General features: G+C 40.4%; 1 protein-coding gene across 2 annotated transcripts; it reads right to left on the bottom strand.

Moving 5' to 3' along the window:
• Positions 1-773: 773 nt before the first annotated feature.
• Positions 774-10,017, bottom strand: LOC144980726 (uncharacterized). Of its 2 annotated transcripts, XM_078928449.1 has the most exons (3): positions 9,925-10,017; positions 4,195-5,053; positions 774-1,150 (listed from the first exon to the last, which is right to left on the bottom strand). In XM_078928449.1, exon 2 carries the CDS (start codon positions 4,733-4,735, stop codon positions 4,214-4,216), a length of 522 nt encoding a protein of 173 aa, XP_078784575.1. In that variant the 5' UTR covers positions 4,736-5,053; positions 9,925-10,017; the 3' UTR covers positions 774-1,150; positions 4,195-4,213. The 2 variants fall into 2 exon arrangements, with proteins under 2 accessions (XP_078784575.1, XP_078784574.1); XM_078928448.1 differs by lacking the exon at positions 774-1,150 and having other exon boundaries at positions 3,934-5,053.
• Between the last annotated feature and the right edge of the window lie 1,172 nt (positions 10,018-11,189).

The raw sequence follows: 11,189 nt of genomic DNA, 5'->3' as shown, positions 1-11,189 counted from the left end.
GGAGGCAAAAATAAACAAAATGTCTTGAAACAAAAGAGTAATATATTGTTTGTTTACTTGTCTTTATTTATTTTTTCTAAAATGCTTTGGTGATGAAAAAGAAATGTGTACGTCACCACAGCAGCCATAAAACTTCTAACTCCCCCCGGAAATCTGTCTGAAAAAGAAAAATGTTGAAATCTCTCTGTCCTCCCCCCCCCCCCCCCCCCCCCCCCCCAAAAAAAAAAAAAAAGAAAAAAGAAAAAAAAGTGCTTCTCAATGCGCCTGATCGCAACCGCTACATTCCATTATCGATTTTGAAGCTCATTTAATTTAAGGAAGGAGAACACCTTTTGTGAGGATTTAATCAGTATGTATTCCAGATGTAGAAGAGAAGTGAAAGTGAAAATAGCTAGTTGCCGTTTCTAAAAACTATGATTGCAAGCTTAACTATGACTATGACTTTTTGAAGTGAAACGAATTTTTAAAACTCAAATTAACCTGAAATTTGAGAGATGGGATTTGATTTTTAAATTCTTTGGCCTTTGAAAGTGCTCGAGATGAAATTGCAGCCAATAACGGTGATTCAAGGCGGGGCAATGGCAAGATTTCACAATGATTTTAAAAAAAGGAAAATACATAAAAGTAACGAAACACATTCAAAATTAGCAATTGGTATTTTTATATATTTTTTTACTTTATTAATTCTTTCCCAATGTTGTACTTGTCACTAACATTAACATGCATGTTATCTGTATGTCAAATAAATGGGACCAACAAACATACATAGCTACCTTTGCTTCCTCCACTCTTCGTCTGTTCTTCGGAAAAATGGCGGTTCGTGGTGCGTTTTGATTGGCCGAGTCTTCTTTCTACAAAGTTGTTGTTTGCTTTGGTGCTGAGGCTCCCAAGGATGACGGTATTTTGGCTCCTGGAAGCATCGATGGTGGAGATGGTGTGGGTAGTGGTAGTTGTAACTCGGTATCAGTTGCTGGGACTCCAAGGGAACCGATTGGAAAATGTAATGCCTGTTCATTTTCACAGACTTTGATTAAGGTTATCAAAATTAGAATTACAGACTTCTGATTCAGTTATTGTTTGATCTGGGTCAAGAAAGTCAAATGTTTTTTTTCCGTGAATTCCGGAGTTTCTAGAGTAATCGTTTGACACCCTGAATTGGAAAATGGTGTAAGAGTTTAGTAAGAGAAATCATTGATTTGCCTAGTAGTGCAGTACCCCCTCCATTCTAGCACAGTCACGGGAGAAAACAAAAAGTAACTTAAAATCAGAGCATGTGAAACCTGATACTAATGGGAGGTAATCACTATTACATACGTAGATAAAATTTGGTCACCGCCCGTCTCTAGCGTGCCGCCATGTTGCAGACCGTGCTGGAATCTAGCAAGTAATTTGTGATTAGTTAACGTGTAGAATTTGAATGTTAAATCAAGACAAAGTTAGAACGTTATTTTCATAACACTTAGATAAGACCACGTTTGTGATTTCTCATCTCTAAACAGTTTTGCATTGAGTTGAGTTAGAGGCCAAAATAATGATTTAAAGTTAAAATGACTTGAAAATAGATGTTTCAGTTTAATAATGATAATGATATAGTAATTAATGTTCGTTTATAATGCCCAGCTTATCCCTGAGGTAGGTGAAGCATAATAATAATAATATTCATTTCAATTAATACCTAAATGACATTGTAAATTAGTGCTCTTTTAGTTGGGACGAAGCCAAGGCTAACACAGATGTGTCTGCCCTCACCCTAGTCTGTGTGTGTGTCTGCCCTGGGCGAAACCAAGGCTAACACAGATGTGTCTGCCCTCACCCGAGTCTGTGCGTGTGTTTGCCCTGGGCGAAGCCAAGGCTAACACAGATGTGTCTGCCCTCACCCTAGTCTGTGTGTGCGTGTGTTTGCCCTGGGCGAAGCCAAGGCTAACACAGATGTGTCTGCCCTCACCCTAGTCTGTGTGTGCGTGTGTTTGCCCTGGGCGAAGCCAAGGCTAACACAGATGTGTCTGCCCTCTCCCTAGTCTGTGCGTGCGTGTTTGCCCTGGGCGAAGCCAAGGTTAACACAGATGTGTCTGCCCTCACCCTAGTCTGTGTGTGCGTGTGTTTGCCCTGGGCGAAGCCAAGGCTAACACAGATGTGTCTGCCTTCACCCTAGTCTGTGTGTGTGTGTCTGCCCTGGGTGAAGCCAAGGCTAACACATATATGTCTGCCCTCTCCCTAGTCTGTGGGTGTGTCTGCCCTGGGTGAAGCCAAGGCTAACACATGTGTCTGCTCTGGGCGAAACCAAGGCTAACACAGGTGTGTCTGCCCTGGGTGAAGCCAAGGCTAACACATGTGTGTCTGCCTTCTCCCTAGTCTGTGGGTGTGTCTGCCCTGGGTGAAGCCAAGGCTAACACATGTGTGTCTGCTCTGGGCGAAGCCAAGGCTAACACAGGTGTGTCTGCCTTCTCCCTAGTCTGTGGGTGTGTCTGCCCTGGGCGAAGCCAAGGCGGCTAACACAGACGTGTCTGCCCTGGGCGAAGCCAAGACTAAGACAGGTGTTTCTGCCTTCTCCCTAGTCTGTGGGTGTGTCTGCCCTGGGTGAAGCCAAGGCTAACACAGATGTGTCTGCCCTGGGCGAAGCCAAGGCTAACACAGGTGTGTCTGCTATGGGCGAAGCCAAGGCTAACACATGTGTTTCTGCCTTCTCCCTAGTCTGTGGGTGTGTCTGCCCTGGGCGAAGCCAAGGCTAACACATGTGTGTCTGCCTTCTCCCTAGTCTGTGGGTGTGTCTGCCCTGGGTGAAGCCAAGGCTAACACATATCATGTGTCTTCTCTGGGCGAAGCCAAGGCTAACACAGATGCGTCTGCCTTCTCCCTAGTCTGTGGGTGTGTCTGCCCTGGGCGAAGCCAAGGCGAACACAGGTGTGTCTGCTCTGGGCGAAGCCAAAGCGAACACAGATGCGTCTGCTCTGGGCGAAGCGCTATGACAAACAAGGACTACGAAAGATAAGCTCTAAGAAATGCTGGGAAATCACAGTCAGTTTACACAATGAACACAATTTAACAAAAATCTCATTGAAATTTTATGATTTAGATTTTATGTTCAATTTTCAGCGCTAGGTTCACTGGGACAAAATACCGAATCGAGAGGGAAGGCCACATATGATGTAATTATGTAACTCTCTAAACGGTAATGTATCCGGGCAATTTAAATACTGAACATTGAATTTATAGTAAAAATAATGACATTTGGTTTGGGTGACGTAAATGTGTTCTTTATCCATTGATCTGCTGTGCTCTGGGAAAAAAAACATGGATTTAAGAATTAGGGCCGAAAACTCGTCCTTCAAATATCGATCGATTTAAATGACTTTGTCTTAAAGGATGACTTTGTCTGAAGGGGTGACTTTGTCACTTTTGGTGACTTTGTCTTAAAGGGTGACTTTGTCTCAAGGGGTGACTTTGTCTCAATTGGTGACTTTGTCTCAAGGGGTGACTTTGTCTTAATTGGTGACTTTGTCTGAAGTGATGAATTTGTCTCAATTGGTGACTTTGTCTCAAGGGGTGACTTTGTATCAAGGGGTGACTTTGCCTCAAGGGGTGACTTTGTCTCAAGGGGTGACCTTGTCTCAAGGAGTGACTTTGTCTCAAGGGGTGACTTTGTCTCAAGGGGTGACTTTGTCTCAAGGGGTGACTTTGTCTCAAGGGGTGACCTTGTCTCAAGGGGTGACTTTGTCTCAAGGAGTGACTTTGTCTCAAGGGGTGACTTTGTCTCAAGTTTGTCTTAAAGCGTGACTTTTTCTTAAAGGGTGACTTTGTCTCAAGGGGTGACTTTGTCTCTATAGACCTGGACAAATTAGGTTTTATTGAGTTTTGTGACAGTGACAGTTATTTCTTTTGATAAAAATAAAATAAAAACTGCAAACATGGAAATAACAGCAACAAGCCTGAGAATTGGATAACGGGGAATGTTCGTTACAACAGTGTTTCCATTTATTAGGTTTGGGAGTAAATCGAGGATTTATACATTATAGTACGCATAATAATTAAATAATTAACATTGGTGTGTCCTCTCACTTGGACATTTATTGAGATTACGAAGTTTGAACGTGCTACTGAGTTACTGTTTATTAGATGTTTTAAAAAAATGGCAACAAAACATGCGTAAAATAAGTTGAGATGGAGGGACTGGGGTAGAGTTAAATCTCATTTTACTTAGTTGTTTTCCGTCTCTTTATATTTTGGTATTGTTGTACGCCGCTTGTAGAATGAGACGATTTCTTAGTTGATTCTGAAGATACGACCTTATGTTGTATTTGCCATTTCTGAACACTTTTGTAATTCCTCGGCGAAAAGTCGCATTCTGCCGATTTCCACTGTTCAAATTGCCTCCCGAATGATTTGTTTTCGACAAATTGTTGGGATCTTTTTGTTTTGGAGGCGGGCGCCGGGCGTAGGTTTTCTTGGCCATGTTGTTCTCCTGGCTGGTGGAAAAATGACGTAGATTGTTGCTGAAAAACGTCTGGGAAGAATGAACTCCTGCCCACGTGGCCTTTTTGTGGAAGAAGACATCCAATGGAGCTGTGGGGCAACTTTTATAGATTTTGTCTTTGTTCCTTCTGAAGCCAGAATACACATCGTTAGCTTTGGTGTTTACAACGACAGGGATTTGGGTTTCTGTCGCTGATGCCAGCTGGCGCAGAGGATTGACTATGGAGCGATAGACTCCTTCAAGAATGGACGCTCTTGTCATCATGATTTGGATGGATAATAACAATAAGAAAATGTCCTATTCACGTTTTGAATCAATCAATGGCTATTTATAGCCCTCCAAAAATGTCTAAAAAATTAAATGTCCTTTGAAAACGCAGGGTTGCGAGGTGACAAGACCTTCGGGAAAAGACATGTAGGGAGACACGGGACACCGGTATTCACTGGAGCCAAGCCAGGGTGCTGTCTCCAGACACTTGACCTTGGACGAGAGACAATCCTTGATTGATTTCGAGGCCAAGTCAGGAGACGGAAAAGCAGTTCGGCTTATCCTTAAAGCTGTGATTGGTACGAGAGGCAATGCCTGAAAGGAATGGGAGAAATCGGACTCTTCATCTCAAAACGGTATTACCAGACCTGCCCATATGAACATCGAAAATATCGTCATTCTTGGGGAGATCAAAATTGGGGAGGCCTTCCGAAAGCTCCTAGTGCTAAGGGAAGCAACTCAAATATTCCCTCAACTAACCCTAAGAAAAAATAAAACCTAGTACCTTTAACTAACCCTAATAGGAAAAACAAACACCCTATCACCTTTACTTAGACTTATAACTAACCCTAATAGAAAAAAAAATCCTCCGACCTCGAGCTTACCCTAATAGAAAGAAAAACCAAAAAAGCTAGGAGCTTTGCACTAGTTAAAGGTACTAGGTTTTATTATTTCTGAAGAATTGTTCTTTACAAATCAAAATGGCGGCCGATCAAAACAATGGTCAAATTAGGAAAGTTTAAACTTTCCCAAATCTATCAAGGTTTGTTCTAGAGTTTTTAAAATGCTTCTATATGATGACAAATTGAACAAATAAACACATGAAAAAAAGATCCACGGTGAAAATACAAATTGAAAGAAATGCTAGCGCTAGGAGCTTTCGGAAGGTCTCCCCAAAATTGAAGTCGCCATGGTTAACCTCTAAAATCAACAATTTTCCCTCACAAGGATTAAATAACACTTCAAAATCCTTAAAATTATGTAGTCTGGCATCAACTTTCATTTTCAGTTAGTAGATTTAACGACTTAGAGATGCTCAGGAAGTTCTGAAATTGTAACCTAAATTTCGTAATTCTAATTCTACGAATTTGTCGTTCTTGTAGGCAGGTCTGTATTTTATCTGGATGAACCATGTGTCAAATTCAATGTTTTTAAAAAAAGTGTGTGTGTGTGTGTGTGGGGGGGGGGGGGGGGGGGTGACTCTCAAAGTCTATCCAGTCACATCCAAATAGATAATGAGCCAACACTGTCAAACACACCGGAGAAAAATGGACGTTTCGAACCACTCAGAGTATAGCTAGGTCTGTAATATAATAGGAGTCGAACAAGGCAAATATTTTCCTCTTTAAGTCACTTAAAAAATGAGAAAAAAAAAGTATTTTGCTCTGAATTGTGTTGAAGTTGAAGGTCATCGCCTCAATTAAGCAGTTAATTGCAAAACTCTGGAAAAACTATTATTTGAAAATTTGGCCAGAAATGTCGTCCTCCAAATATCGATCTATTTAAAATACATCAACCTAAGAAAAAAAAAAGAAAGGAAATAAATCTCACACCTGGAATTTCGCGAAGTCTTGATGAAAGTCTCATGTTTGAGAGATTTTTGCCAAGATGAATGTCTTGTAAATTGATCGATATTCAAAGGACGAGTTTTCTGGCCAAATTAAAAAAAAAAAGTTTTTCTAGAGTACGGCAGATAACTGGTTCATGTCCCCATCAATTTGAAGCTTAGGTCAGTTTTTGTCACTAAGAGAACACAACACGCCTTTTAGACACGATAAAAACATTGACTTTTGACACAAATTTCAAGTGTGTGAGAGTAAAAATTGATTTATAACATCAAATCACCCCGAGATTAAAGTGTCAAAGCGATGGATAACAACATATAAAAAAAAACAAAAACAACAACAAAAAACAAAAAACAAACTGGAAAACACATTGTCTGCCTTTTAGAGTTATAATAATATTGTTGTTGAAAACATAACGGCCACCATCCTCTTCTCCCCTTCGCCCCTCCTCCCCCCTCCTCCTCCTCTTCTTCTTCTCCTCCTCCTCCTGCTCCCTTTTCACCACCCATATCCTCATCCTTCTCTTCTTCCACTACCACTACCACTACCACCACCTCCTCCTACTCCTCCTCCATATTCAGGCAAATAATAGATAATTTAAAATAATGATTAAATATAAAGTTGGAATTTTACATAACCTTTAAGAATGAATGAAAACAGTCGAAATGTTTAAAATCAGTTATTGGAAAAGTATAGAAATCCTCATAAAATAAAGGATTCTGGAATTCGTGAAATTATCTGTTTATGTGAACATCATTAGAACGTACGGACTCTCTAGATTGGTGCGTCCTCAAAGACAAATAATGTAACTAACAATCAAGTCCGCGGGAGGCCTTCCGCACGTTCCTCGTGCTAAGGTAAACAACCTAAGTATTCCTTTAACTAACCCACGGAAAAAGATCAAACCTAGTAGGTTAACTAACCCAAAAAGGATAAAAAACAAACATCCTAGAACCTTTACTAAGATCAATAACTAACCTAATAGAAAAAAAAAATCCTCCGACCTCGAGCTAACCCTAATAGAAAAAGTATTAAAAGATATTTTTTTTTTTTTTTTGGATTTGGTTCTCTCCGCTTACATTTACAGTAAGACTTACACTGCACTTATGAAACAGCAACTCATTTCTTAAAGAGCAGAAATATGAAATTCAGGCACATTAGTCAATTCTGCAGCACTCTGAACCGACAGGTTTACAAAATGTTTGTTGGACTGACAACTGGGCGATGAAAATAAATGCAGTGAAGACAAAGTTCACAATATTTAGCCTCTCCCCAAAAGATGAAAAGGCAAAGCTACGTATTGAAGACCATGAATTGGAAAAGGACGACGCACCAAAATACCTAGGAGTCCATTTTGACCCAAGACTAACATGGAAAAATCAAATCAGCAACAGTCAGAAAGTTGGGGTAAAGCGAACACAACTCTTGAAAAAACTAGCTGGAACAACTTGGGGAGCTAGCTCCGATATACTGAAACAAACTTACACAGGATATGTGAGACCAGCGCTAGAATACGGGATATCTGCATGGGGAAACTGCTCCAAAACTCAAATGGAAAAACTGGACAAAGTGCAAAACAGCAACATGAGGATAATAAGTGGAGGAATGAAATCGACACCGATACATGCAATGGAAACCATAACAGGACTTACATCTCTATCAGAAAGAAGGGAATCAAAAATTTTGAAACAATACACAGACGTGGAAACAATGACAGATCAGCCTCTTCACGCTAGAGCGCAAGAAAAGAAAACTAGGCGGCTGAAAAGATCACACTTTATTGAAAGAGCCCAGCAAATTGAAAAAGATCACGAACTTGACGAAGTAATGACCCGAAAATGCAAAGCAAATATCAGAGTACCAATTTGGAAAAGGCAAAATCACTTGAAAATCAAGACTTCCGTTGGTGACATTTCAACAAAACAAAAACACAGCGAAGAAATCAAGAAGTCTGTACAGAAGTGCATAGATCAAAACTACCCTGAAAAAAATGGACAAGAATCTATCCAAATGGTTCATGCAATAAAGAACACACGTGCGGGGGCCTGGGAGTGCACATCGAGTACACAAATGGTCAACAAAAGGAGATCAGCAAACCGACTGGTACTCGCACTTCAATCTACAAGTCAGAGGCAGATGCAATCCATGAAGCTGTTAAGCAAATCCTCTCAGAAAATGAAAAACCAAGACACATAGTGATTTTAACAGATGCTAAGAAAATTCTGGAGGATATAATGATGTCCTTTGCGGATGATATAGACACCTTGGTGGAAGACCTCATGAAGCTAAGCAAGTTTACCAACATTGTACTGCAGTGGATTCCAGGACACTGTGGGATACTTGGAAATCAGATCGCTGACCAACTGGCAAAGGCAGGCAATCGCATGCAGCAATCCTCCCCAATGTACTCAACAGGAGAAATTAACAAAATGGCCAAATTTATCCAGTCTCAGAGATGGAGAGAGAAGCACCCAGAATACAACATGAATGACCCAATCAAGGTGCTCGACAGAAAGGAACAGGTCATCATCTTCAGACTGAGAACTGGACACAACCAGTTAAAGGAACATATGTGGAGGATGTCCAGAGCAGGTGCCTCTGGACAATGTGACTGCGGACTTGAAAATGAAAATGGACATCATGTCCTAATGGAATGTCCAAGGTTCAACCAGTTGAGAAGGAACTTCTGGCCTGACCCAACCCCATACTCAAAGAAGCTGTACGGCAGTGAGGACGACCTCAGGACCACTGTGGGCTTCATTCACCAGACCGGACTGACCATGTGACGTGACGGGAACGAAGAAGAAGAAGAAAGAAGTTTGACCAGAAAAATCGTTCTTTCAATATCGGGGAGGCCTTTCGTTTGACCAGAAAAATCGTTCTTTCAATATCGGGGAGGCCTTCCGTTTGACCAGAAAACTCGTTCTTTCAATATCGGGGTGGCCTTCCGTTTGACCAGAAAACTCGTTCTTTCAATATCGGGGAGGCCTTCCGTTTGACCAGAAAACTCGTTCTTTCAATATCGGGCAGGCCTTCCGTTTTGCCAGAAAAATCGTTCTTCCAATATCGGGGAGGCCTTCCGTTTGACCAGAAAACTCGTTCTTTCAATATCGGGCAGGCCTTCCGTTTTGCCAGAAAAATCGTTCTTTCAATATCGGGGAGGCCTTCCGTTTGACCAGAAAACTCGTTATTTCAATATCGGGGAGGCCTTCCGTTTGGCCATAAAACTCGTTCTTTCAATATCGGGGAGGCCTTCCGTTTGACCAGAGAACTCGTTCTTCCAATATCGGGGAGGCCTTCCGTTTGGCCAGAAAACTCGTTCTTTCAATATCGGGGAGGCCTTCCGTTTGGCCAGAAAACTCGTTCTTTCAATATCGGAGAGGCCTTCCGTTTGGCCAGAAAACTCGTTCTTTCATTATCGGGGAGTGGGGAGGCCTTCCGAAAGAAAGGCCCAGATTTGAGAGTTTTTGACAAGGCCAAGGTGAGGTTCACTGAATCAATCGATATTGAAGGACACGTTTTCTGGCCAATATTTTTTTTAAACGTGTTTTTTCCCCACGAATATAGAGGATTCTCATTTTAGTTATATATGTAACTTGAAGAGTTGAACAATACACAAACCTTTAACATGATTTGAAATAATTTTGGCAGATCTGTGGTGCCGAAATGACTAGAGCCATTGTAGAATGGCTTTGGGAAGTGATCGTGTTCTACGATGGTGCAAAACGGTGCTGGGCATTTATTCAAGGTTCGCCTAGATAGATTGTTACACACTATCATTACGACATACCTTCTTCTTCCTCAAGTACCAAGTCTGTGCCAGACATCGGTGATCATGGTACGTCATTCATCTCTCTGATCAGATAACCTCAGAAAACAAATATTACTCTCCTCTTTCTTTGTCACCCAGCTGTTCAAACTTCAAATATGTTTTTCTTGGTCCACCTTTACTGTTTACCTTCTATCTTTCCTGTGAGAGCAAGATGTTCAATACATTTAGGTGCCCTAAAAATTGCATTTGTCTTTTTCTTATTGTACGAATTAATAACCTTTTAGTTTCAGTTTGCTCTAAAACTTCTTCATTAGTTTTCTTCTCTGTCCATGATATTCTTAACATCTTTCTAAGAAACCACATTTCTGCTGCCTCCAGTTTCTTTCTAATGCCTTCTGTAATTGTCCAGCTTTCATAGCCATATGATAATACTGACCATACATAGGCCTTCAAATCCCTATGTTTTGTTGTCATTGAGATATTGTGGGTTTTGAAAATTAGACTCATTTTATTAAAACTATCTTTAACTATTGCAATTCTTCGTTATATTTCTGTGCTACATCTGCCATCTGAAGTTATTATGTACCCAAGATATTTAAATTTTTGAACGTGTTTTATAGTTTCTCCTTTGCTTATTAAGTTACATGTTGGAGTTCTTTCTCTCCTTGATACAACCATGCATGCTGTCTTTTTTTTTACATTTAAATATAACCCCATACGTTAACTCTCTGTAACTACTTTATTAAGGAGTAATTGTAAATTTTCTTTTTAGTCTGAAATTAGTGCTGTGTCATCTGCATATCTTATATTATTGATATTCTCACCATTGATCTTAATGCCTGGACTATCTCCTAAAGTTCTAATAATTGTTTCGCTGTAGATATTAAAAAGGTCTGGTGACAAAACACATCCTTGTCTACCACCTCGTTTGATTTGTTTATATTTACTGAATTCCCCTTCAATCCTGACGATTGCACTTTGATTCCAATATAAGTTTCTAATAATTCTTAGATCTTTTCCATCTATGTTTAGTCCTTCAAGGATATTATTCAGATATTAAATGTCTGTATCTTATTGAGAATATTTTTTTTTTGTTTTCCACATTTATTTCCGG

The sequence above is a fragment of the Berghia stephanieae genome, chromosome 10 (genome assembly GCF_034508935.2).
Source record: "Berghia stephanieae isolate SIO BIC M18660-M18661 chromosome 10, UCSD_Bste_1.3, whole genome shotgun sequence".
Taxonomy (NCBI): domain Eukaryota; kingdom Metazoa; phylum Mollusca; class Gastropoda; order Nudibranchia; family Aeolidiidae; genus Berghia; species Berghia stephanieae.
This window is presented reverse-complemented; position numbering and strand designations above follow the sequence as displayed.

Excerpts from the sequence above, each read along its gene's own strand:
- LOC144980726 (XM_078928449.1), bottom strand. The coding sequence starts at position 4,735 with ATGATGACAAGAGCGTCCATTCTTGAAGGAGTCTATCGCTCCATAGTC.